A 27977-nucleotide genomic window follows, 5' to 3' on the forward strand; every position below is an offset into this window, starting at 1 on the left:
GACATGTTGAGAAAAGGATACTATGAGGTGAGTGTCTTTCAACTCTTTCAATTCCGCTCAAAACATTGAGTTTCTATCCCCAGCATTTGTCTTCCCATCAGAAGCAACCCCTGAGCACAACCCTTGACCCAAAAAGTCACCCTGAAAGCAATGTTTCCATGTTTGCATGAGACCTGTGGTGACTTTTGCTACAGACAGACACATGCTGAGAAATAAGTTATGACTCTAAAGATGTTAAGGGGACAAGCTGCTTTTCGCTGACCCCAAACTCCCCGTTGCTCTCCCATCCCTGTCAGCAAAAAAGATTGTGTGAGCTTCRAGAGGGGTCAGTCAGGCTGCTTCAATCCACCTTCCTCAGCTGTGTAAACTCAGCCTGCTGCTGAACAAAAGCCTTTGTTTAATGCCATTCCAGTGAATGGCCAACTGCTAGCCTGRTCAGATGGAAACTGATATGAAATGCAGATTCTTTCGAAAGCACAGCATTTAAATTTTACTACAAATTTCCAAAACATCAGGCTGAGGGTTGGAACAATGCCAGCAGTACCTAGTAAAATCTGCATTTTACAGCTCTCTTTTACCTCTTTAACTCCCTTAACTGCAGTGCCACTAGTCACCCAATTCTTTTTCTCATGGAGCTTGCGTCATGTGAAGCTGCTGCTGCACAAACTCAGTTTGCTTAACTTCAGTGAAAGTCAGATGAAAAGGAGTAACAATTGACAGGAAGTTCAGATACTGAGCTTGTAGGATCATGTGAATCAATCAGAAAATAGTAAGGGCCKCATCCCATCTCCAAAAATGTCAAATACAATACTTTCACACTCAGTTTTCTTACTCTGATTGCTATAGTTAGAAAGATGCTGTCGAATTCTAAAATTATCATGAATCAATCTTTCCTTTCCCTTTCAGTGTGCATAAAGGTCATCCACCTCCTTACACTTCTTCCAGCAGTTCCTATGGACCCACCGGCTGTAGTCCATGGGAACACACCAGGACAGGCTCGGGAGGTTTTTCCAGGAGGTGWAAACTGCCAGGGCTCTGCCACTGTTTTGTGCAACAGCAAAGCACTTGTGCTGCAAGCGACTGTGAGTGACACCAGACACGGGTGTGATGTTCCAGYCACTCCCTCATTTCCACACAACTCTCTACAGCAGACAGTTTTGAGTAGGGCTGGTCATTTATGGGTCAATAACAATAAAAAACACCAAGTTCTCCAAAAGACGACAGTGAGAACTTTCTCTGACTCCCTGTTTGCCCGAGGCCAGCTTGTTTGCCCTGTGACAACTTGGAAACCTTAATGGTTTAGGAAGATAATAAAAGATAATAAAGACTTACAAGTCTTCATCAAGGACACACCCTGCAGCTTGTTCTGTACAATGCTCAGTGGTTCAATGTATAGCTGCAGAATATATTTGTGYTGGAGACAAAGCAGAAATAGCCTTTATGTGAGGGGAATGAATCAAAAAAACTTTTCAGGCATAAGGTCAGGGGTTGAAGGCACAAAGAGGCTCTCCCTGGGGGGCATCCTTAAAGTAGTGCAATTAATATATCGAGTAACACAAGAGTATTGTTTTGCTGCCAAGTAGATAATAATAACAGATAAAGGGAGAGAAAGCTGCAGGCTCTGAATAGCATTTGCATGCCTTCCATAATGTGTCTGGAACAAGTTCAATTTCTCCAATGTCATGGGGGAAAGAAAAAGCCCTTGTAACAACAAAAAATGGATWTAGAAGCTAGATGTTGGTCAGTGGCAAAAAGATCAAAGCACTCAAAAGAGACTGAGCCTCCAACATTTAGAGTTATCAGTYAGTTGTGAGAGGCTCCTAAGTCCGTGCTTTTCCACATTCAAGTTTCAGCAATATCATGCCTGCAGTGAAGACAGACTTCAAAGAAATAAGAGGAGGACCCTGCTCTGAAAGATGTAAGTCTTACGTGTTGCATTCATCTCCTATGAACTCTTGGTGCTGATAACATCTGTTATGCTATCATTATGATAATAAAACAGATCCACACTTCCTTTCTCAGAGCAGTTGGATTGGACATACAACCTTTCCCCAAAATCCTTGTCCTAGAGATTTCCTTTGGCCCACAAAGCTGCATGCAAAGACACATGAGAAAACACTGGTCCTCCATGGTTCTCACAGACCAACCTGCAGTTCAGACAGAGGATTCAAGTCTCTTCTGTCAAAACTCCAGGAAAGGACTTTAGGGGTGTGACTACAGCAGTAAAGAAAGCCCTTGTAGAATCTGTAGTCTGATGGCTGAAATCCCAAGGTCAAGCAGAACTGTGTGACCCCTCAATCACTCCAAAGAAGGGCAACCAGCCAGGGAAGGCTGTTCCACTCAAAACTAGTGGAGGGAAGGAGAGGAAAATTAGAGGGACTGATGGAGCCTCAAACACTTACAAATCTGTCATTTCAATGCATTTATGAGTAATTTCTGCAGAATGAAATTTAAAAACAGGCATTCCATAAAGCAGAGGAAAGCCATTGCAATATGAAAGACATCAAAAGCTATTTCTTTCTAAATGTCATGAGTTGTCACTGGAAATGGAAGCAAACACTTCTACCTGCAGAGCGCAGGAGTTGCAGCTGTGAAGAAGTTGCAGGATAGTTGTGCACCATTGAAACAGCAGCAAAGGGTTAGGGGTTTGATCAGGGGTGAAAAGGTCCAAGAATGAATTGGGCATSCTTCAACATGCTAGAGATGGCTGGTCTCAGGCACCTTTCTGCTAGCCAGGAGGGCCAATGCATGGCAGCATCATGTGCAGTTTCTGTCAGCTCTCAGTGCACAGGGTGATTTCTCAACACCAGCCAGAGCTAACTGCTGGCATGGAAGGTTTAGGGGGGAACACGCAGCTAGGCTCATTGTCCCACCAGAGGAGAGGGCTTAGCCACTTACATTTTCTGAATTGCATGTCAAATCTTCCCCTCTTGATACTCATTGTTAAGTATTTTCTTTTCCCCCTTTAATAAAAACCTGATTGATACTTGCAAGTGTGAAGAAAGAACTTACTAAGTAGTTGAGATTTTTTGAGCAGCTTATTCAGGTATTTTATTGGTGACCTTTTCATATTCACTGAGCCCTTGATGCTGCCTATAAAGAATGGAGGGCTAAAAATTCTTTTTCCTGTCCATGCAAAGACAATAAAACTTCAAAGCACTCCCAAAAGAAATGCAGAATCTCTTAAATCACTGCATTTCTAGTTTAGCTTGAAAACTGCCAGGTAATCKGTGTCAAACTAGGAAAGATAGTTTCATTTGTTTAACAGTATCCACTCTTAGGCTTGGGCAGGTGCAGTGACAGTTGTCAGATCACAGCTTCACTCACCTTTCACTGGCATTTGTCAACAAAACTGCACAGCTAAGACAGTCTTAACACTTCAGCTCACACAGTTAGTCCTGCTCACACCTCAGCCTCTACGCATATGTGGAGAAAGGTCTCAATTTTGAAAACATTCTATGCATGACTCAGCAGAGTCACTGATGTAACAGAATCCTTGCAACTGGCTGACYTTCACCTACATCTTGTATGTGGCTGCCTTATCCAGGCATCACAGACCACTGAAATGAACTGCAGTCCTCCCCACCATCACATTTTGCTGAAAAAATGCCATTACTCATCAAAATCACTGCAAGCTATGACTATTCCACTATGGATATACTTATTTTCTTTTATGACCTCACCATCCTTTTAGCTGCTAGAGCACTTTGCCAAGGCTCACATATYTTAGAACAATGAAAGAAATCTTGAATGCTTGACTGGAGACCCTATTGAGCAAGCAGGACCTTATCTGTTGCCATGTTTCAGCATTGTTCCCCAAACACCTGGGCCAAACCAGGCATTTCAACCTTTCCTATGTCTAAACAAATTGTTACAATCAAATCTTCTTAAAGAAGGTTTTATAGAAGCAGTCATAGCCAAAATCACAGATTGATTCAGTGCTTTTCAACTAATTTCTGTAGCTGTAATGGCCAAGTTTCTTTGCATTGGTCCTCATCTGAAYGCAGCAATTAACCTGTTCACAGGAAAGGTGACAGTGCCTACACCACAAATATGTGGTTACAGGTCTTGCAGGCCCATCCAAATAGGCTTTGGTCTGCATGAGTGAAAAGGGGTACCAGAATTAAATGAAATATGAGCAGCCACAAATGCTTCAAAAACAGGAAAAAAACATAGAATTCTAGAGACTGTTGTAGTTTTCCTAGAGCCATTTGATGATTCCCACAGGAAAGAATTAGGGCTATTTTCAATAATAATGAGTGAAACTTGCAATCAAATGTTTTCTTGGCAGGTAAATCACTGTGACTGACCAGCTCTATGTGAAAAAATAATTGTAATTGAGTAGTATTACTATCACATACAATCATATCCTTTCACAACAAGACAGATTTTATTTGTAAATATAATCTTTTATAGAACAGATAGAACAGATCTAGTGCCTCAAACCAARCCACAACCACAAAGGCACAGTTTTTACCATCTAATTCTGCCTGCAGCAGGGCTGTTGTTTTGGCAGAAAGCCATCTGTACTTTGCTGAAGGGACACTTTTTAACAAAGATTATTAAATCAAATTTAACTAACTCAAACAATTAATTTTACTATTGCCAAGGCTCCCTTCTCATTGCTCTCCATCTACAAACGCTCAGATATCTCTGTGTGTGCTGCAGCTAAGCAAGAGTAACTGAGGTCTGAAGTAATGGCTTAGGTAACACTCAAAGTTAGGCTGGCAAAAAAAAAAAAAACTCCTTAGGAGTCAAGAATGCAAGATAATCCATCTATATACAGATATATTTCTCCAACATCACCCAAACGCAAGAACCTCTTCCAGTACCTGAAGCTACAAGAAATATGGAGAGAGTCTACTTACAAGCCCATTTAGTGAGAGGATGAGAGGGGTTGGATTCAAACTGAAAGAGAGTGGGTTTAGATTAGATCTTAGGAAGAAATTATTTCCTGTGAGTATGGYGAGGCACTGGCACAGGTTGCCCAGGGAAGCTGTGGATGTCCARTCCCTAAAGTGTTCAAGGTCAGGCTGGATGGGGCTTTGAGTTACCTGATCCAGTGGAAGGTGTCCCTKCCCMCAGCAGAGGKGTTGGAACTGTATGATCTTTAAGGTCCCTTCCAACCCAAACCATTCTATGATTCTATGAAATACAGTATTTTCATCTGGTGATGAAGTAGCATCTCTCTAACTTCCCCACAGAGCAATCTCCACAAGCTCCTACAGTTGAGTTAAAAGGAATGGGTAGGATTTGAAGAGCAGAGATGTAGTCAGCAAATAAAAATTAATAAAAACACATGAAAAAAAGTCAATGGTTTTTATAAATTTTATATATTATATATATTTTATAATATTTTTATTGTATCCAGTGGAGTTGTTGTTTGGTTCTCCAGTGAGAGACAAATCATGCTTGTCATAGCCAAGAAGATAGGATGACCTCCAGTTTCCTTTGTTGTAGTTAAGTTCGGTTCAGTGAATTTTATACATCCAGGGGAGTTGTTTGGTTGCAAACATACTAATGCAATAATTTCTCTATTACAGTTGATTGCATGTTTTGTTTATTTTCTTACCAAATGCACCTCCTTCATTGTGGTTGGTGGAGGGTTTTAGCTGGTGCCATGAATTATCTGGATATTGGATGATGGGTGATCTTTGTCCTTCACTTGGTCACTGTTCAGAAGGTACATGGCCACAGAAGGCATTGTCACTATTGGCAGTTCTTGGAGGYACAACAGTGGATTTTCTGACCAAAGTCACAACCAGCCTATCATAGGGGCAAAACCCTGCTCATCATAACAGTGAGTTACACACAGCTACCCTCCTCTACAGCCTTTGAATGTCACCTAACCTACCYGACCCTCTGATTAAACTTCCAAAAGTTGCCTCAGAAAGCTTYTAGACAGTGAAATAATCAAATTGACTTGTTTGGAAGGAATGCTTTGTTATGTTGCAATAAACTCATAAATACCTGAGAAAGCCATGTAAAGCAAGAACAAGCAAAACTGGCCATCTCCTTTTTTCACAATGTCAGCTCAAGTTCAAGCTTTCATCAGAGAATTTCTGTTCTTGGCAGCCTGTGTTATGGGTATCCCATTGCACAAAAAGTAAAGCCTGATCCGTAGGGATCCAGARAGACCTGTAGGGAACCACCCATTGCTTCTGCCCTCTTCCCATTCCATATGGTTTGCTACTTCTATGAAAAATTTGAAGGCACAGGTGAAAAACATTTCACAGCCACCCTACGTGCCCAGTGTTTGTGTTAAAGAAAGTTTCACACACTAGCAAGAAACCAGAAAGGGTGGTCATAAAACATATCAGGATATCAGAGAAAATCATGCTGTCATGCAGGCACTCTGCCTTTGGGCCCATATCCCTCTGGCTCCAAGTCTAAAATATTCAGCCATGCTGATCCCATACAGAGGTGTATTGACCCCAGAGAGCAGCCAAGCCACCACCCAATCTTTCAGTCACGCCCCCTTTTCTAGGAATGAAATGGGATGAAATAACAGTAACAATATTAATGGGAAAAAAATATTTATAGTTATCAAATAACTGCTTTCCAGCATTATTTTTTTTTTGTGGGGAGCTGCCCACCTGGGTGCTTTTTTTCCCTCTTCAGAGTACAAAAGAACAAAAGAACTTTTTTTCTTCCTAATAAAAAATCCAATTAGCTTCCAGACAGGTGTGAAAACTGGAAACCTGGGGAACTAACAAATTCCCATAGACCCAGCAACCGGCTGATTCTGAGCTGAAATTAATCAAACTGCAACAATGCTGTTGAGTGCTCAGTGGTTAAGGTAGGAGTAATTAAGATCTTTTAGATCTCTTTCTGTTTCTAGCTTCTCTATTTTTCCATTTCATCAATTTTCAAAATACCTAGGAAGGAAGGGAAAAGAAAGATCAACCTAGAGAAAGAAAGCTTCCCTTTTTACCAATGAATTATTTTAGCCAGAATCTGGTATCAAAGTGTAGAAAATYAGTCTATTTCACCCAGACTGTCAATGCAGATGGTACTTTCCAAGAACAAGGAGAAAAACCCTCAAACGTTAATCTGGTTTGACTGACCTGCTTTTGTTTAGGTCACTTTGTGCTTTTCAGTGCTGTAACAAGTCTCAGGATAAAAACCAAAGCCTTGAAAACAGGACCCCTAAAGATATTTTGTGCAGATATTCAGAGACTACAGTGAAATGCTACGGTCTGGAGATGGTGGGTCGATTTTGGTTTCAGTAGGCTTAGGGGAGGTTCTTGCAGGACAGACTGGGATCTCCACCCCTTGCTGCAGCTATAAAGGCACTAACATCAAACGAAGGAGCCAGGGAGGAGTTGAAGAGCCAACTTCTTTCCTTTGGAGCACTGGGTGAGGAATGCTGCAGATAAACTAGTGGACAAGGGATTGTTTAATGGGAAGAGAGCTTAACTCTTTCTTCTGTCTCACAGTGAGAAAAAATGTGGCTGAAGTTTCTTTTGGCTATTCTTCTCTGGCATGTAACAGCTGCAAAGGAACCTGAGCTGTAAGAAYTACTGTATTATTAGTATAAGTATTTCTGAAAAGGCTTTAAAGACAGCGCTAATCAGTGTTATTAATTTTGCTCTAAATATTAAATAATGCCTCAGCTCATTGTCTTTRTCTGGAGAGCCAAAATAGAAAGGGGATGGCAAGTGAACCATTCTCATTTAATATGATTGGACCTCCCACCTATYGCAGAAGTTCCATAGAAATTGTTGTGTGTCCCAAAAAAAGCCAATGGCAGTAGTGACAGCAGTGCTTTGCTAAAACCAACTGGGCCCAGGGCTCAGATAAAGGGCAGAAGGGAAAGAACGGGGGGCAATACCAGAGTTGGGRGCAATACCAGGACTGGGCTAGCTCACAGCTGCAGGGCAGAATGAGGAGCACTGGCAGTGTGTCCTATTTAATCTGAAGTGATTGGTGGGTACTGAATAGTAATAATAATAACAATAATAACAATAATAACAATAATAACAATAACAATAATAATAATAATAATAATAATAATAATAATAATAATAATAATAATAATAATAATGTTATGTATTTGTTTTACGCTGTGGAGACTGTTTCTCCTTTATCTATGCAAGTGCTCACTTTGATGTTTGATCTCACAGGCAGTATGTCCTGATGGTGCCTGCTGTCCTCCAAAATGATTCTCCAGGTCAGGTTTGCCTGCACTTCCTTCACCTCAATGAGACAATATCCGTCAGAGTAAACCTAGAACACAGCTCTGTTAATACCACTATTTTCAAGGAAACCATGTCACCAAGCAGTGGTCCRCTATGCTTCAATTTCATGGTAAGTTAATTTTGATTTTTGTCCCCATAGAAAAGGAATGCAAATAGGGACAAGAAAATTAAAGCAGAGAGCACAGGAGAGGAACAAGAAGGAAAAGAAATAAGACTTGCTAAAGGAGAAAAGAAGCATAGGAGAATAACACAGTAACAGACAAGGAGGCATTTTTTATAGACATAAGTAGTAAGAAAAGACCCAAGAGAGGTGATGAAGGTGGTAGAAATGAGATTGGGTCCCTCTGTAGTACACAGGTACTGCTGTTCAAYAGGTTCTGGAGCAAATTACTTCCAGACTGACAACCTCCCCATGTTTTCCTGTTTCCTCACAGATTCCTCCTGTCCATTCTGCACYGCTGGCTTTCATTTCCTTCTCTGCCAAGGGCACCACAGTCAGCCTAGAGGAGCGGCGGTCAGTGATGATCTGGAGCGCAGACAGCATCGTCTTCGTGCAGACAGACAAACCCATCTACAAACCAGGACAAACTGGTGAGTATCCACTTTGTCTATAACAKGGGTCTCAAGAGGCAATTCCTTCTGGTAGAATTTCTCTATCTTTTTTCAGGCTGAGTTGTAGTTCAGCCAGTTTCTTCAGACTTTCTGTTAAAACCGTTGCAATTATTTGCCGTAGAGCTTAGGGACTCATCTTCAAGGCGTCAGGATACTGTCATTCTATGATCTCTATAATTTTCCTCTGTCCCCTCTCACAGGTGACAGAAGCTATCACTGCTGTTGTTTCATTACTGATGACAGGCCAGGATAGTGGGAAGAGGTGATTAGATCACTACCTGGCATAAAACAATGCTTCCACAGTCTTCCCWCTGTGGTGCTGGTCAGCATCAAAGTAGTCTAATCACCAATTCTGAAATCCATTACTTAAAAATTAATTACAAATTATTAAAGACAAAATCATGTTGTTTACCTTCTGGGCTCTGATGTGTTTGGACTTTAGATTTTCATGCTGTTGCACTTATGCTATAACCATATTCATGCTTCTCACCTGGCCATCAGGCAGAGCTCCATGTAGGCAAAGAGCCATTTATSTAGATCTATATTTATCTAGTTCTGCTCCTTAATTCACTTCAAGGCTTTAAAGCTTTTAGCACACAGCCAGAACACTGCAGGAAACACTACAAAGACMCTTCCAAGAGATTAGTCACATCGTGCAGCTATTAGACTAGTGTTACTAGGTTAGTGTTACTTTAATTAGGGTGAGTTCTATCTATATAAATACAYAGTATGCAAGAAAACTTAGCAATTGGAATTTGGTGCCACCAACGTGTCCAGTGTGGCTTGTTTATTGGTCAAATGCCTTGGTTTTGAGCTGGAGCAAGCAGCAGACTAAACTAAATTATGAAAAGGTAATGCAGTCATTGTTCAGTCATTCCCTTTCTGTGAGATTAAACTTCTAAGAAAGTAAACTTTTCATAAGTAACATTAAAGGAAATTTTTGTGAAAGAGTACCRGAAGTCGATGTTAAGGAAAAGTCCCATTATCAAAGTGTGTGTAGGATTCTTCTTYCTTCAGATGCATTTTATTATGTGCATCCTGTGCAACTGGGAGTAGTAATGAATGCAAAACATCATGCTCAGCCAGACAAACTATGGTCAGTGCTAACACCCTGTTCCTTGCCTTTCCAGTGAGGTTTCGTGTTGTTGCCCTGGATTCCAATTTTAAACCTGTTCAGGAGAAGGTAAGTGAGCAGTAATACTCCCCTGTGTTTGAAATTGCTGAGAGACAACTTCTCAAATTTTGCATCAAGTACTGCTGTGGATAAAATGAGATATTACAGAGACTAAGAATGCCAAAGAATTAACATGATTTCCTAARCTCATGTTGTAATCCACCCTTTCATCAGTCACAGAGAAGAAGGCAAGTGTGTAGTAGTTTGAATTCCTGACACAACTCCTTCTGCTGTCACTGGGAGAGTCAAAACCCCTCTCCACTTTGTTGCCACAGACATTAGCTTAGCTCTGACCAGAAAGCCCACAGTTCAGCCTCCTGCAATTCCAGCTCAGCAATTGTTGCTTGCAAGCACCAGTAAATCATCCAACTGGCACCTTGCCCATTTTAGAAATGAGGGAAATGAAAGAGAAAAACAATTGTGGCAAGAGCTATCTCCTCAGAGGTATTCTTTCTGCTGCCAGCTGTCTCTCTTCATGCTCACAGTACATAAGCCAATTGATGGAAGGGTCTTTGCTGGCCTCCTCTCCTGGGCTCCTAATGCAGGAGACAGAGCTGTGGCAGCAAGAGCTGGTGCTAATAAGAAACCCAAATCATGGTTTGTGTGCCCCTCTGTAACTCTGCTCACTCTTACGTTCTGAGATTGCTCTGAAAACAGTATGATCAGAAACTGTCCCACCATTCTCATTTCATCTCTCTCCTTTATGTAAGCTTCTTATTGAAGCAAAACTGCTGCAAAACTGATTGAAATAAAAGATTAGGACCTCCAATTAATGGTATTATACTGACTATTGGTTATGTATTTCTCRCAGTTCTGAGGAAAAATAATTTGTGTTTGATCAGCTTCCTAATCTCTTCTTCCATTTTGTTTTTTCCTCTTTCAGTACCCCTTGATTGCAATTCAGGTAAGAAATTTTTGTCTTTGTACTGCATTAAGCAGGGCACATGTGCCTACCTGGGTTTGTATGTGTTCACACACAGACAAATCTGCTGCTGGGTACATCAGCAGAAATTAACAGGAGCTCCACAAAAAGCAAGGATGCTCTTTGAGCCTGACTGACATGGAAAGCACATCTATAACCATTTCAGCAGTCAAAAGTTACARTGTTCTTGGTTCTGCCTTTGACTCCACATTGGGAGTCACATTCCCCCACATTGCTCATACCCCATATTTTGAGGTACATATTTTTGTAACTCTAGTGCTGCTAAAAGCTATGAACAAATATAGGTTGTGAATACAATTAGTAACCATGTTCGTACTTTTACGGGATTTTGTGGTGATTTTTAAAACAATTACAGTTCATGTTTAAACAGCATACTTACAAGTTTTCATGTTATACCATTAAGTCAGGGGACTTAATTATTTTGCAGTGAAAACATTAATATTTTGAGCTCTCCATGTCTTTTTCTTCCAGCTGTTGCTTTAAAGAGTCGAGGAAATGGTGTGAATGAGTTTTCTTTAGTCTAACTTGCATAACATATACTGAGAGGCAAATGCCACCCCAGTGAATGCAGAAGAAATGTTTCCTTCCTTCTTCTGGCAGCTGAAAAAAAAAAGCAGGGGTTGCTAAAGGCCAAGATTTGTGTGAGATAAACTTGGCAGAAGGGAAAGCACAAAGAAGATTTTCTTTCTCTCCCCTCTTGATGCAAATCTAGAGCAACACATACTAAAGAGCAGGAAAGAGCAGTATTGTGCAACTTTCCCTGATGATTGAGACTAATCAGTAGGCTGGCAGAGGATGCCTAAATCTGGGAACAATAGATGAGAATTTAGCAACATTAATAACAACATGAATAATCACAGTACTAAGGCATAATTTAACTCAGTGCACGCATATTAAGCAGCTTCTCCAGTGTGTTAAAGCAACCTGCTCTGTTTTCTTCTTTTCTGCTGKTTTTTTTGTGCTAGTAGCAAAAGATTTTCAAGGCAAAAAAACCTGCGAATCTGTGTTCTTTTTTTCCTTCAGGATCCAAGGGGCAACAGGATCTTGCAGTGGCAAAATGTGAAGTCGGAGATGAGCATTATTCAGCTAGAATTTCCACTAACTGAAGAACCTATCTTGGGGAACTACAAAATTATTGTAGCAAAGAAGTCAGGAGATAAAACAAATCATTCATTCCTTGTGGAGGAATATGGTAAATGCCACCCATTTTTTTCTTTTAGTGTAGAAAACATCATTAGAGATGAGCCCATATCAATCAACCCTTCAGACTGCTAAAACTTCACACAGCTTCCTGGCAAATGCAGCCTCAATTAGTTGTCAATAAGAACTGGAAAGATAAAAAAGGAAAGAAAATAGCTTCCTGGCAAATGCAGCCTCAATTAGTTGTCAATAAGAACTGGAAAGATAAAAAAGGAAAGAAAATTGTTAAAAAAAAAAAAAGAAAAGGAAAAAGTAATCATTTTTCACACATTTAGCCAGTAAAATAATCTTCATAAGAAATCAGCAAGTCAACTGCAAATTTCAGTGAGACAAATGAAACTTTTCCCAGCAATGTCCATGAACTTTCTTGGCCAAAGATCTGCAAGGCATCTCGACATCATAGGATTCACAAGTCCTGTCTTCTCTTCAAACTGTTGCAGAAATACTTGAGTAAGCCTTTGCAGATCAGGCCAGTTTTTAATAATTTTGCCACTCCAGTTCTGAGATCYCATTCCCTCCATGACTAACAATGAGATATATCCTCATTTTTGCTTTCCTCTTAGGAGGGTCTGCAAATTTACAATATGCCAGCGTTGGGTAATTTTTCTTTTCATTCTTTGTCCTAGTGTTGCCAAAATTTGATGTCACAGTCACTGCACCCGAAAGCCTTACAGTCCTGGATTCGGAGTTCACAGTGAAAGTCTGTGGGGTGTAAGTACCAGGTGCAGGGTTGTAGGAAATATGCTGAAGAGGAGGAACTTCCCAAGGACTGGGGAAAGAGACAGGGCTCAGGGAAGAAGCCAGAATATGTGGGGCTCCAGAAGAGGTTGGTCAGGTTTGACTTGGTGGTTGGAGTTTTCATTTATTTGTGCACTCATCTCATTTTGTTGTTTGAGTATTCAGTTCCACACAGTGTTCTTCGAGTGGGATAAATCTTTTGAGAGGTTCCCTGGTAAAGTAGGGTGTGTCCACTCCCAATAACCCACTTCAGGGGGAGAGCTCCATAAAGCAGAGCACCATTAAATCCTAGCAGGGATTTTATGCATAAAGTCCTTCTCCAAACCTGGTCCTTTGGAATGACCTTGTGTACACCAACACTAAGATCTTGTAATTTGGAATCCAGAGTTGGAATTCTGATCCCCTTGCAGGTATGAGGAGTTTTGCTTTGATTTCAGTGGCTCTAGAAATCCAGTCTAAGCTGAAAACTGGAGACAACAGTCTTCATTTGATCAGTAGCCATGTCTATTCATTGTGTTTATAGAAGAATTCGTTCTTGCATTTAAGGTGTRGCTTTGTTTCATGGGTTTAGGTGTGAAAAAAACCCTAATTTTGATTTCTGAGTTATATTTTCTTATTTGTTACTGCAAGAGAGTTAGGAAAAAGCCTCTGAAACTATTAAATGCTCTTTCTTCCCAGCTCACTGYTTGTTCTGGATCTATTCCAGCACATGTTAGCTTGAGATTATTTTTCAAGCCTTAGCTCATGGTCCTCATCAGCTCATATTTCCTTTCCTCTTACCCCAGGTACACCTATGGCCAGCCTGTTGAAGGGAGAGTCCARCTCAGTGTGTGCAGGGATTTTGATTCATACGGGAGGTGCAAGAAAAGCCCAGTCTGTCAATCATTTACCAAAAATGTATGATACATAGTTATTATTCTTTTTCATGCTTGTCCTCTCTCTTGTGTTCTTGTTTCTTTCCTTTCRCTCATCATACTTGGCCTTCTCTCTTGGATGCTTCTCTTCACTCTACTCATCTCTTTTCTTTTATCTCTAGCTAGGAGCTCAGACCACCCATTTCTCTTCTTGGCTCCCTGCAGGCCTGAAGGATTGACACTGACAGTTTCTTCTTCCTGACTCAGTTTCCCATCTGAAAAGCATGGAGAGTGATGTTTCCATCAGTCCCATGTAAATCATGTTAAAAGTACTGGGGAAAGACTTCACTCACTACAGAAGAGTTCTGTGTATTTTCAACACCCTTTGCAAGCCATGATCCTTGACAACAGGWTTTTTTTTCTTCCCTTTCCAGCTGGAGACAGATGGTTGCCTCTCCCAGGTCTTCAGCTCCAGCATCTTTGAACTAAATCGCACTGGTTACCTGAGGAACCTTGATGTGAAAGCCACGGTGACAGAGAAAGGAACAGGTAATCCCTCAGGACAGTCAGAAACAGCAACAGCGGTGCARTCGAGGAGAGTAGGGGATACTCAGACTCTGCTTGAGGAGCACAAGAATGTCCCCTGAGGAAAGTCCCTCTTCACAAGCACTGTAACCATCCCCAGCAAACTCTGACCTTCCCTCTGACTCTGATGCTCTGTGCAGGGCAGAGTGTATCCTCTCCTGACTCTGGGCATGTTTTCCAGGCCTGCAGCTTACAGCTGCTCGGGTTATTTCCATAACTCGGGTGATGAGCACCATACAGTTTGAGAACATGGATCACCACTACAGAAGAGGAATTCCTTACTTTGGACAGGTAAGCAAGAGCTTAGGAGCCTTGTATTGAATGTGATTGTCAGGAATCATATAACAACAGTGATGGCAACATCCAAGGGTCTGTCCGGGCTGGGGGTGTTCTCCCCAAGCTTCTTTCATTACATGCAGTGCCCTGCTGGTAATTCTGAATACTGAAAACTGGTAGCTCATTCTGAGTTTGATCCTGCCAAAAATACTTCTAATCAAAACTATTTGCTAACTAGCATTTCTCTGATTTGCATTTTAAGCTTGCTATAAATCACTGCCTATCCTTTCAGAACTGACCATCTCATGCRAGCCAGACATGCATAAAAACCCTGGGAGATGAGGAAAGAAAAAAGGAAAGGAATTTAAGACACACACAAAAATAAGGAAATAACGACAGTTGCTGACACAAAAACCTTTTTCATTACTTTGTTTCATGACAATACCCACATAACTCTGTCAGTGGTTTAAAGGGTAGGGATAAATCTCTCTCCTTCAGTTCAGCTTTTGTCAATGAGGAAAGGAAAAGGGGGATCCAAAGCACTGAAAGGAGACAAGAGATTGTCTTTCAAGGGAGGGGTTTTYCCCCTCTGGAAAGTCTATATAACTTTCTTATTTGGCCCCTACTCCCTCTGTTTTTTTCTTTAAAAAATGTAAAAATGAATGCTCATTTCTTGCAACATAGAATTTACTTAATGGGATCTGTTATTTTCCCRTTTGTTTAACACATATAAAGCAGAGACAACATAGACAGAATCAGAAAARATGTTCAAAACAAAGGTCTGGAGAAAAGACCTTCAAACACTGAGGGTATCAGCAGATTCTCAAGACTAAGAAAGAAAAAAAATAAGGGGGAAAAAGAAGTTTATCTTTAAACTGGAAATGTATAGTCAGAAGGGGCTGATTAGGAAAGAGATGAGACTTGACAGCTCTTGCTCCACAAAAGGACATTATCAATGGTGTGGCAGATTCTCAGGAAGCTCCTATTCCAAACCTCATCAGAGACCTCAGACAACTGCCAAAAAACAAAGAGGAATGTTTCAGTTTTTAGGTATTGCTTTGGAGGAAGATGATAAAGCAATTCTGTTATATGGAGAGCAAAATATCAGTATCTACATACAGAAAGATAACACATTCAGAATGTTTCACATTCCCTTTTACAGATCAAGCTGGTAGACAAAGACAACTCTCCTATTTCCAGTGAGGTTATTCAACTATTTGTCAATAACAAGAACACAGAGAACTTCACCACGGATGATAATGGTGTTGTGGAGTTTAGCATTGACACATCTGAAATGTTTGATCCAGAGATCAGTCTGAAAGTGAGTACAAAACAAGGCTGAATAGAGACACAGAGACAGATGGCTGCTCTCAAACTGAATCCAAAAAAGATGGGATGAGGTTTGAATTCGGATAATAAAAATGTGCTTTTCATCTTATTTCCTGGTCTAGAAGTCTCAGAAATTGCCCCGAGAGTGAGGAGAAAATCTGAGTTGTTGCAATGCAATGGCTTGCTGCAAGTTTGCAAGACCATGGTGCTGCTTTTTCCTTACCAGTTTGGCTTTAGATGCAGTTATTTTATATATGCATTATATGAACTAATCACTCTGATGTCAGAATGGGATGATGATTTCCCTAACCATATATGTCTGTTTTCCTTTTCTTCCCCACTCCCTCTCCTGATCAGGCAATTTATAAAAGCAGTGACCACTGCCACTATGAAGGCTGGATAGAGCCCTCCTACCCAGAAGCATCTCTCTCCATCCAGCGCTTCTACTCTTGGACTAGCAGTTTTGTGAGGATTGAGCCCTTGTGGAAAGATCTGAAATGTGGGCAGAAGAGGATAATCACTGTGCACTATGTCTTAMACACAGAAGGATATAAGAGCATGGACACCATGAACTTCTACTGTGTGGTGAGTACGAGGTTGTGGAATGGTTTGCTGAAAGGGCTTTACCAGGCAGATATCTGGCAACCCATCCACAGGAATTATAGCAGTGAGCGCTCTTCATGGTGGTCTCTGCCTCCCTCTTCCCTTCCTTTTGCCTCTGCTTTGTGACCARCAGCAAAGTCCCCAGTAGCAGCAGTGGGAGCATTCAGCATGTTCTGAGGCTTGAGTTAAAGCAKCTGAGGTCAGATCATTGCAGATTGTCCTGTCAATGCACAACGAACACTATTGCTGCTTTCTCCCTCCAACTTCTACCAACCTACACATGTCTTGATYTTCTCTGCACAGGGCATGGCAAAAGGCAAGATTGTCCTTACAGGGGAAACTACAGTTAATATTCAAGTTGGTAAGTTAAGTTGGCAATCCATATTTTTACATTAAAACAAACAAACATGCAAGCAAAAGCCCAGATGGCTGAACCAAGGCAAGACCTCCTGAATGTATTGGGAAAGTCTTATCTCTCTTCATCCACGCATGTGTGCATGGCAGTAGTATTATCACTGAGATCATTATAAAGTCAGGTTTAGTCCAGCAATTAGCTAATTCAATATTAGTCAAATAGCATTCAGTAAAGATCTTCCCAAACAGTGATGTTAGGAATACAGTGTCTGCCTTAGGGAAATATCTGAATACGRCCCCATGCTCAAATCCACAGTAAATCTGGGACCACCTTGGTTAAACCCAGGCACATCACCTCCTGTTCAGTTTATCATCTAAGYCCAGATTGCTCCACTGACTGGTACAGTTACATGCCTGTTGAGTTTGGCTGCTTCTGCAGGAAATCTTTGATGCTCCTTCTTTATTGGTGCCTTTATTTCTTCTWACAGGCCAAAATGGTACTTTCACCATTCCGCTTGAGGTCAGTGAGGAAATGGCTCCAGCCCTCCGGCTGCTGGTATACGCCTTACACCCTGAAAAGGAGCTGGTGGCAGACAGTGTTCAATTGCCAGTCGAGAAGTGCTTCAAAAACAAGGTGAGAGGCACTGAGATATAGYAAGTCTTACCTGCTGTTACATAAATACAAATTCTTTGTGCATAGATTCACAAGACWTTTCCAGTTTTCTTTCTTGTTTCCATCCACTTTTCTCTGTGTTACTCCTCTTGTTCTTCTTTTTTCTCTTTGGMTTTGTATCTTTCTTCTACCACTACCACCTGACCTTATTGTAAAATGATACATCTTTTAGTGTTAAAAACTTTTCAGGAAATCCACATGAATCCCAAATGATTCTTGCCTCTCTTAAACTCTGCTAGGGTTCCATTTAATTTCTAAACTTTCTGTTCATCAGCATACTGAACACACTTTAGCCTTATCCCACTTCACTATTCAATCTATTTTTTTTTCTCACTTTTTTATTGAAAAATGCATTTTAGGTATATCAGAACTAAGAATACATAGAAAAGAAAGCAAAAATAGCTGTCTGGGGTTTAAGTTTTTATTTTCTTTTTTTTTTAATAGTACATTTTCATTTATCATTATGAAATCAGATTTCACCATTAAGATTTTAACAATCTTTAGTTCCTCAAAGCTAAAATGCATGAAACTATAGGGCAAAAAAGGTGAGATTAAATGTTTCTAGTTATGCCTCTTATTTTTTTCCTCTTATCTAACACAAACATGAAATAGATTTTGTTCTGARTAGATTCAAAACAGAATCTGTTTCATATATTTGCCAGCATGCACCGTGGACCTAGGAAAAATATGATTTGCTCACTGTAGTGCTTATTGCATGTAGTCAAGYCATAATAAGGTTTGATTTGATTCAATAATAACAGCAAAAGAATCACGCTTTGTTTTTCAAGCACTCAAGGTAGACTTCATTTAAGCTATCACAGGAATCTAAATGTGCTTATTGCCTAAGTCCCTGTTATAACAGAGGCYTGGTCAACAGCTGCAGTGGAGACCAGATATCCTTCTCCAGGAAAAATGATTTTCTGTAGAAAGTCAGGTAGATTTTCTGTGCTTTAGCACAAAATTCTTCCATTCTCYATCTTGCCCTCCACTCACACATGCAGCCAGAGCAGCCCCAGCAGCACGGGTTAGCCATGCCAACATTGGTTTGATGATTTTCAGGTCCACTTGGAATTCTCTGAAAAGCAGATGCACCCAGCTTCCAATGTCAGTTTGGTCATCGAAGCTGCTGCCAATTCCTTGTGTGCCGTGAGGGCAGTGGATCAGAGTGTGCTGCTCCTGAAGCCRGAGATGGAACTGTCCAAGGAAATGGTGAGCTGCCCAATGCCTTGTCTCCTTCCCCTGCTTCTTCCTCCTCCAGTACAGTGTCTCTCCACACAAGATCATTAGACTGTGTTAGACTTCTGCAGCTTTTGGCACATGCTGCATCATAAACCATCTCTAGTAGGAAATAAACAGGTTTGGCTTCCTGTGGGTTGGAAATCCTCTTTCATGTGTCTGGCAGCACAGCCCTCTGCCACATCTGCCACTCCTCCASTTTTGTGCCATCAGCAAACTTGCTGAGGGTACGCTCTGCCCCAACATCCAGACAATCAATGAAGGTGCTGAGCAAGACTGGACCCAGCACTGGAGCACCCTGAAGTCCACCACTAGTTACTGACCTCCAACTCAACTTYGTGCCACTGACCACTGCCCTCTAGGCCCAGCCATTCAGCTATTTCTCAGCCCAGGAAACAAAGCASGGTTTCAAACAGGCTGACATCTCAGCTCTGGCAATTTTCAGTATCTGATGGTGTATTTAGAGTTGATCTTTGCACATCCACACAGTTTCTGTGTTTCCTTTCCCCTCACAGGTATACAGCCTGCATCCCCTACAAGACTTTCAAGGCTACGTCTTCCATGGGTTCAATCTAGAAGAAGACTCCCAAGAGCCCTGTGTCTCATCTGAYCACATCTTTTACAAAGGCTTGTATTACACACCTGTAATGTCTGGATTAGGCCCAGATGTGTATCAGTTCCTCAGGGTAAATGTCCTGTACATTACTTAAATATGCTGAAGTGAGTTTCTGCTTATGTAGCACTTGATTCTGCAAAAGACTCTGTTAGTAAAACTCATACATGACAAATTCTCCTCTTGGACCCCTATTTTTAATTGATTCTGGTGCCTACTGTGATTTTSCAACACKCACAAAGCTCCCAAAAGTCTCTGCRTAGATGTCTCTGGGCACATCTGAGGTGGAAAGACAGTCATGGGAAAGAGGGAAGAATGGAAAAACCTCAGCTACCTCATAGTTACAGCTAACACCAAAATGTGTTTTTTACAGGATATGGGAATAAATTTTTTTACCAACTCAAAGGTTCGACAACCAGTTGTATGCACTAGTGAGACTGTGAGGCGTCAGCCATATTTACTGAATGCAGCACACATGGCTTCTGCACACCACATCAAATCATCAGGTAATGCAGGGGTCAGGAAAGAGATTTTACCTTTCTCCTTAAAGGAAGTGGTGGGGACATGGACAGCACTCATTGACCATATCGGTTTTGATATTGAATATTGCTCTGGCAGCCTAGGATAGCTTAGGCTGACGGCCAACACCCAAAAGAGTCTTTCAGGTCTACACTTCTGATTCATGCCCAGTTTCCCACTGGGAATTGCTGGCAWTTGGCAGGGTGTCACACAAAACCATCATTGTTGAAACTGATTGCCYTCTGACCAGAGCTAGCTGGAAAAGGCTGTGTGACAGTGTGGACAGCAAACAGAGCTSAGAGCCAAGTAAGCTGAACTCTAGCCCTGGGTCTATTTGGAGACCAAAACCTTTCAAGAAGTATTTTCTTTTTCCTTTGACACCAATCTATACCTAGCTCAGGGATACAYTAGTAACACTAAATAATGTTGTGTGGCATTGCCTACACTCTCATTTAGAAGGAAACAGTAGAACACTCATCATCAGTCATATGGGCCCAAGCACATTCAAACCTGTCCTTTCTGGGAGTCTCCGCTCTATGAACCACGTTTTGCTAAATTCTCATTATCTTTTACCAGCTGAAGCTGATAGGGARGAACGTGAGAGGCAACTCATCCTTGAGACTATTCGGGAATTCTTTCCTGAAGCTTGGATTTGGGATATAGTTCCAATTAAGTGAGTAGCGCTTCTTTCATCTCATTGCCTGGCTTTAGGAATTACTAAATTTCTGACTTTCAAAACTTCTTGCCTCTCTATTGAGAAGCAAGGTATATGAATTTGCCATTTCAAAAGCTTTCTCTTTTCTCCATTCCCATCAGCTCTACTGGAAAAGCCAGCATCTCATACACCGTCCCTGACACCATCACAAAATGGAAAGCAAGTGCTTTCTGTGTGGAAGAGCTGACTGGATTTGGCATGTCTGTGCCTGCCACCCTGACAGCCTCGCAGCCTTTCTTTGTCCACTTGACCCWGCCATACTCTATCATCCGAGGAGAAGATTTCCTGCTTAGAGCCACTGTCTTCAACTACCTTGACCAGTGCATTAAGGTACGTGCTTCTGCCCCCATTAGCTTCTGCTAAACTTTAGCCCATCTCCAAAGAAGCCACAGCAGAATGATTGGAGCAGGGGGTTGGATCTGCTCTTGATTGAGGTACTGCTCCTTCCAGCTGACAACAGATTGTCCTGACTGGATGTGTCCTCTTAAACCACTACAGAGCAAAGGGGGATCTGTGTGAGCTGTAACGAGAATGGGTCTATAAAGCAACTCTTTCAAGATCCATAAAAAAAGGAAAGAAGTGCTTTGCAGAGTACGATTCACCATCCACAGTTGTACAAGATATCAATGATTTAGGTGGCATCTTTTCCTTAAGAATCAGGAAAAGGGTATAGGGTGTATAGGGTGCTTACCATCTCAGTGAGAATGTTGTGAGAAGCAAGAGGGGAAACTGTTCAGGTTACGTCTGATGGGTGATTATCAAACATCATCCTCCCAGGCCTTAAATCTGCTCTACATTTGACTCTGCATGTAGAGAGATAGTCTCTCATTCCTATCTAACAATAATGCACTATTTGTAATATGGTAGAAAATCTTTATCCCATTACACTACTCCTTCTGTGTTCAGATTAATGTTTCCCTGTTGGATTCCCTTGATTATCATGCCAAACTCATCTCCCCAGAGGATGATGGATGTGTATGTGCCAAGCAAAGAAAGACCTATGTCTGGARTATTTTCCCCAAAGAACTTGGTATGTGCTTTGAATCTACTTAGTTTTCTGTTCTGAGATTGATGCTAATCAATTTCTATAACACCTGAAAAAACTTAATCGTGTTCCAACTTGGAGTGCTTGGTCTACCACTGGTCTTTCCAGCTGTCTGGGTTAAAGACATTCTCCACAATTGTGGTGTGTTTATCATTCCTGTTTTTACAGATCAGTTCTGTCTCACTTACAGACTGACCTTTCATTATGTTGAACATTTCATTCATCAGATGAAATTTCTTGCTTTGTCAATCATCCTGTATGATAGATGTCCATTTTCACCCCTTTTTTGCTGCTATTTAAGGTAATGCAGTGTTCAGCATTACTGCAGAGACCAAGGATGATGAAGCTTGTGGAGACCAAGGCCACAGGAACATCAGTATTGGCTACAGGGACACCCAGATCAGAACACTGTTGGTTGAGGTACTGCTGACAGCTCKTCCTRYTTATCCTGTGCTCCTTTYCATGAGGAAASTRAAACACAGCAGAAAGACTAAAAGCAAGTAAAAGCTTTTCATGTTCCCTAAAGAATTCCTGGTGTAGCTCCACCTTCATCAGGCTGGGACAGGGTCTGGATGTTCAAAGACCAAGTCCACTCCCACCTGATGTYCTCTTCCATGAGGATCAGTGGGTATTGGTGAGAGCATGTCTCCCTCATGCAGAGGAGAAATTGGAAATTAGGAACTCCATCTGATGGATCTCCCTTTTAGTAGCAGCCCCACTGAATATGAACTTGTGAGCTGTTGCTTCAATCCACCTGTCTTATGATGTAGGAGGTTGGGGAAAGGGGATGGCTTTTTTGGTCACTGTACTTCTGCATGCTTTGTTCTCATCSTCTGCGTGTGCCTCTTCTTTCCATCTCTGTGCAGCCTGAAGGAATCAGAAGGGAAAAGACTCAAAACTCCCTAATCTGCACAGAAGGTAAGGGTCTTTCTGCAGTCTTGAGAGGAYCTGAAGGAAAGGTTGGAGTGTTTGTTGATGTTCTCCCTTCCCTTTTCCCCATAGCTGTCCATATGACATCTAGTTTGAGTGTAATAATTCAATTCCCTTCCACCAAATTCCTGTGTGGTCTGGTGCACATCCCTGAGGCTGTGCCTTGGYCAGATGTGCCCAGATGCTGAAGGAAGGCTGCTGTGAAGCTCTCAAAGGGAGATGAACATTCTGTGCAAAATATGTCCTGTGTTTCATTCACTCCTGTTGACTGCTGTCCTCCAWTCCAAGGACACCTGTACCTTACAGCTTTCCACCTCTAGTGGGAATGGGAGAGCAAATACAATGTTCTGTCCTGCACTATCTCTGTGCTGACAGCAAACAGCTCCTAAGATTTCCTGGCTGGCTTAAAAGAGGCAAAAAAGCAGTTCTGACTCTCACCAAACAGCTGTACCCATTGTGTCACTGAAGAAATCCCCAAGRGTCACAGACATTACACCCTGTGAGCACCAACCTTACCCTGTCCCACTGTTTGCTGTTGAGCAATATTGACAGTGACTGCACCACTTGATCTTTTATTCACAGCTTTGATTTTGCTGTGTCCCTTGTCTCTCCATGTTCTTGATGAATGCTGTGAGCTTCACGTTATTGCTGTCTCTTGTGTGCAATTTTGTACTGAGCATTTCACTGTTATAATTAATATTCCTATACAAATGACAATTATTTTTCTCCACAGATGAAGTGATTATTCAAGATATAGCTCTAGAGTTACCTACAAATGCTTTGGAAGGATCAGCCAGAGCTTCTTTTTCTGTTGTTGGTAAATATGTAATTGATACAATATAAAAGTAAAGAAAACGTAAAAAATACAAAATGAAAGCTCTTTCAGGATTCAAAATGTGAGTTTCCACTTCCGATGTGGGAAACTTTAGAGAAAAGAGACTGATTTTCATTTTTTCTAGCAATGCTCTGCATCAGCAAGATGAAGTTTAAGTATCAGTTGCATCACTCTTCACTATGCTGTTTAAATTTAGTGCATTTGAAAGTCTTTCTCTGAAGCAGCAGCACAGTTCTGAGTTATGACCTCAACCAGACTCATTCCAGTATGGCTTTTTTCCACACACCCACCTGCAAATCAGAGATGCCAGTAGAGTCTTTCCAGTCTTTTTGGGACCTGCACCTGGTTACATGGCTCACTAGTCATAAAACCTGTGCTTTGTAATGTTAGTGACTTCCAGAAGCTCATTCCAGAAATCCCTTCCTGGGTGTGTGCTACCTTTCCTAGAAATAAAAATTTAGAGGTGGGCTATGATACATCTCCATTATCAATGTCCCTTTGCAGCATTAGTTGTCAATTCTGCAATAAATGTTTCAGTGTAGCAGCTCTGACTATTCCCTTCCATCCACTGGAAACAGAAGTTTCCTGTAAGTTCCTTTTATTTCCAACAAGTATCTGCTTGAATTGGCACTGTTTTTGGTAAGGGCGATTTAGACTGAGCAAGGAGAGGCAGGGAAGGGATTGTTTGTTGGCTGCAAAGCAGAACAGAACTCGGCACTGAAAGCTCATGGTTTTTCAGAAGGCCCCCAGCCTCAGCAAGGCTTTCATGACTCTGCCTGTGAAACGGAAATTACTGGTAATTATGAGTTGTGCTAATCTCCCCCCTCTCACCTCCTGCTCCCTCCAGGTGACATCATGGGCACGGCCATGCAGAACCTGCACCAGCTCCTCCAGATGCCCTTTGGCTGTGGGGAACAGAACATGGTCCTGTTTGCACCCAACATCTACATCCTGGACTATCTGAACAAGACAGGGCAGCTGAGTGAGGAGATCAAATCCAAGGCCACTGGATACTTAGTGAGCGGTGAGAGCTCTGTGGTTCCTGTACAATGTGTGCTGAATTTCCTGTTGATGCCCAGTGAGCAGCAGCAGCAGCAGCATGGCTACCCTGGCAGATGTTGGCATCACAGTTGTAGCACAGCCCAGCCACCCAGGGGTTTGCCCTGACCAAGATCTTTTTTACTTTTCTTTATCTTCTTTGCTTATGTCTCTTTTTTCTGATAATCAACTGCCACATCTCCTTTGAGGTTTTGCCTTTCAGTCCCTTTCTGGTTTTCCACTCAGACGACACAGTTTACATCCTGATCCTGTTAGTTTAGTTGGAGCACAGAGCYGATGGAGCTCTGCCTATTCTGTGGTTCGGTGTTTCTGCAGGATGAGATGTTCCATACTTCCATTTATGAGATCCCTCAGGTCTCCACTCCYGCTTGGTAGACATGCATTGCCCTTCCAATCTTTCCCACTGTGGTTTCAGACAAATACGTTAGCAAACAAAACAGGGTTTCACTTTCACATCCGAGAACTTTTCCTTTTCTGTTCTGTCAGGCTACCAGAAGCAGCTGTCATACAAACATCCTGATGGCTCCTACAGCATCTTCGGCACCAGAGATAARGAAGGGAACACCTGGTGAGTGACTGAGAGCAGAAGTGGCTCAGAGATGGATTTGCAGGTACAAGGCAGCTTTTCTGGCTGAATGGGATGTACAGAGCAGTCTAGGACTGGGGGTTGGTAAGTACTACGGAAAATGTCTCTCCATGTCCTGCCAGGTGRGGTGCACGAAGAAAACTTGATCCCTACAGACCCAGCTGACTTTCTGATTCTCACTCCTGCTGTCTGCCATGAAACMCATTGCACTGTGGTGCTCTGTAGATAGGATCAGCCTCAGAGTGTGCTGGACATCATTCCAATGCCCCACCCGGCTGCTATTCCTTTAACTGCTCTTTCTTGGAGGAGCACACAGATAAAGTAACCCACTAACGTGCTGGCTGTAACTCTTCATTCTCTCCAACTGCATGAAAAGAAGGGCTGGCTTCTTCTGTTTCTTCCAGCACTCATCTCACAGCTTCACCTTTCCCTTGCAGGCTCACTGCCTTTGTGTACAGATCATTTGCACAAGCTGGTCGCTTCATCTATATCGATGACCATGTCCAGTCTCAAACCCTGATGTGGCTGGCAAGCAAACAGAAGCCCGATGGCTGTTTCCAGAGTGTTGGGACACTCTTCAACAATGCCTTGAAGGTAGCAGAGAATTACTGCTTGGTCAAATTTACAGTTTTTCATTGAGAATATGCTCTCCTATTACTGCCAAAACCTATATTTCACTCCAAATGCCTGTCTTCTTCCAAGGCCTAACTCTCCACCTTTTATAATGACTATTTCCAGCTCAATCAGCTTTCCTACACCAACTTTACATGCTATGAGCACCTGAGATAGGATTACTGTACTRTAAGCTTGAAGGAATGATGGTTTTYGATTTAATAGCAAAGGGCTTCTCTTGATTTGTGTGCTATTCAAGAGCTGTGTGAATGCTCTCCTTCCTTTTGGGCTGCCTCCAGAACTGGCCACACTGTCTCAGCTGGAATAGGACAATTCATATTTAAAGGCTTCCCATCTGTGGCGTTTGCTGATTATCCCACTCTGTGTTGTTTTCAGGGAGGAGTAGATGATGAGCTCTCACTTTCTGCCTACATCACCATTGCCATGCTGGAAGCTGGGCACTCCAGTTTGGTAAGGAGACCTTCAGCTCCTGGTATTCTGATGGAACTGCTCCCTAGTTGTAGGCTTGGGTTTGGCATCTGCTAAATTGTCTAGGTAGTAAAGAGAGAGAAAGAGAGGGCTCCCAGAGTATGTGACTGTGCTCTGTATCTGCACTGATTGCTGTGATAGAGAAAGTCCTCATCTCTACACCTCCCAAACACCAGTCTTTGAGCAGAAACTCAGGGGGATTAGATCTTCTGTATAAATCTCAGGGGGATTAGATCTTCTGTTTGAGAGACACAAAACATTTAGTGACACCTTTAAGTTTGCAATAAAGATTTGACGGGTAGTAACCCACACATGATAGGTATCCCACATACTATGGCTTAGCCTCAAACATGGCCCAATCAAGAAAGTAAATTGTTGCAGGTAAATCTATAAAATATACAAATGGAACTAAAAGTTATGTTGGAAAACCAAAGGTCCATCAGAGCAAAATCTGATTGGTCCTTTTCAAAAAGCTGGTAGTATAAGAGCAACTGCAGAGGAGATGTTAGACTTCAGTACACGAGTTAGCCTCCACTTTGTCATATCCTTTCTGAGGACACAGAGTCAAATTGTATATTTTTTGTGGGTGTAAACCTAGTTCAACCTCGCAGAATTGAAGTTATACCAAAGTCAGTGAGGAAAGAGACTGCTAGGTTAGATTTGTTCAGGACAACACACTTTTGACTACAGAAATGCAGAGCAATTTATTATCATGAAGGTAAGCAGAAGGAATTATCTGTGAAAGAATCAGAACAGTCTTCTGTTTGTAGACCAACCTTTCCAAGAACACCATTGAAACTTACTTAATTTGTTTGATGTTTCCTGTGAAATCCCTTCTTGAGGAATTCTGCATTCTCTCTCCTGAGGTTATTATMCAAGCTGAAGTTCCATTCTTGTTGCTGGGGTAGTGACAGGATGAGGAACAGCATTAAAGGAAATGAACTTCTGAGCAGGTGAAGACTACTGTCCTGAATTAGACCCATATGTTTCTTTATTTTTAAGTACCCTGTAATCCGAAATGCCTTTTTTTGTCTGGAGACTGCATCTGAGAAGAGCATCAGTGATGTTTACACTCAGGCGCTCATGGCCTATGCTTTCTGCTTATCTGGCAAGACAGAAAAATGTGAATCATTCCTTGAAGGGTTACAAAAATCAGCAAAGGAAGTCGGTGAGTTTCAGTCATTTGGGGAATTTGGGAAGTGGGAAGATGGATCAGATCTTACTGATGGTCTGACCTTGACAGTACTGCGAGAATGGGCACATGAACCAAACTTCATGAAATATCTGTTGAGTTAATCTACAGAAMGTGCATTGGTCTGCAGAGRGTCCTTCAGAGGAASRGRCCAAGGCAGTRAGACCCCAAGGCAGCCCAGAGCAGYGACACCTGTAATCAATATTGGTTCCTTCCTCTGTTTCAGATGGCTCATGGCACTGGGAGCAGGAGGAGAGGTCTCCATCAGACAAATCTCCCTCCTTCCTTGACCRTGCCCCTTCAGCTGAAGTTGAGATCACCAGTTACGTGTTGTTGGCATTGCTCTRCAAACCCAAGAGGAATAAAGAGGATCTCACAAAGGCCTCAGGGATTGTGCAGTGGATCATCAAGCAGCAGAATCCCTATGGAGGTTTCTCTTCTACCCAGGTGCCAAAACTCCTTCCACCCCACAGCTGGTCCTAGGAATTGGGGCACTATTTCAGGGTTCCAGAAAGCCTCTGACTACCTAGTCCTGTTTCTCTTTTCTACTTGCTGTCTCTGAGAAACCAAATCTTTCTCTTGGGAGACCAAAATACTTCCCCCC

At 41.9% G+C, this 27977-nt stretch overlaps 1 protein-coding gene across 1 annotated transcript in view; it reads left to right on the plus strand.

The window, feature by feature from the left end:
* Window positions 1–3: 3 nt before the first annotated feature.
* LOC130580318 (ovostatin-like) overlaps window positions 4–27977 on the plus strand; it is a 32472-nt gene continuing 4498 nt past the window's right edge. The window contains 31 exon segments of the mRNA XM_057377735.1: window positions 4–27; window positions 7385–7444; window positions 7446–7513; window positions 8127–8310; window positions 8636–8792; window positions 9944–9996; window positions 10871–10891; window positions 11954–12122; window positions 12757–12841; window positions 13654–13765; window positions 14157–14271; window positions 14489–14598; window positions 15746–15904; window positions 16270–16497; window positions 16819–16876; window positions 17358–17503; window positions 18602–18751; window positions 19294–19464; window positions 19765–19897; window positions 20487–20583; window positions 20727–20955; window positions 21532–21655; window positions 21972–22090; window positions 22537–22588; window positions 23334–23417; window positions 24283–24459; window positions 24981–25062; window positions 25518–25674; window positions 26089–26163; window positions 27184–27349; window positions 27600–27820. Of these exon segments, the coding sequence (XP_057233718.1) occupies window positions 4–27; window positions 7385–7444; window positions 7446–7513; window positions 8127–8310; window positions 8636–8792; window positions 9944–9996; window positions 10871–10891; window positions 11954–12122; window positions 12757–12841; window positions 13654–13765; window positions 14157–14271; window positions 14489–14598; window positions 15746–15904; window positions 16270–16497; window positions 16819–16876; window positions 17358–17503; window positions 18602–18751; window positions 19294–19464; window positions 19765–19897; window positions 20487–20583; window positions 20727–20955; window positions 21532–21655; window positions 21972–22090; window positions 22537–22588; window positions 23334–23417; window positions 24283–24459; window positions 24981–25062; window positions 25518–25674; window positions 26089–26163; window positions 27184–27349; window positions 27600–27820 (3786 nt within the window).

The sequence above is a fragment of the Malurus melanocephalus genome, unplaced genomic scaffold (assembly GCF_030028575.1).
Source record: "Malurus melanocephalus ecotype Western Australia unplaced genomic scaffold, MMel_1.1 scaffold_322, whole genome shotgun sequence".
Lineage (NCBI taxonomy): Eukaryota > Metazoa > Chordata > Aves > Passeriformes > Maluridae > Malurus > Malurus melanocephalus.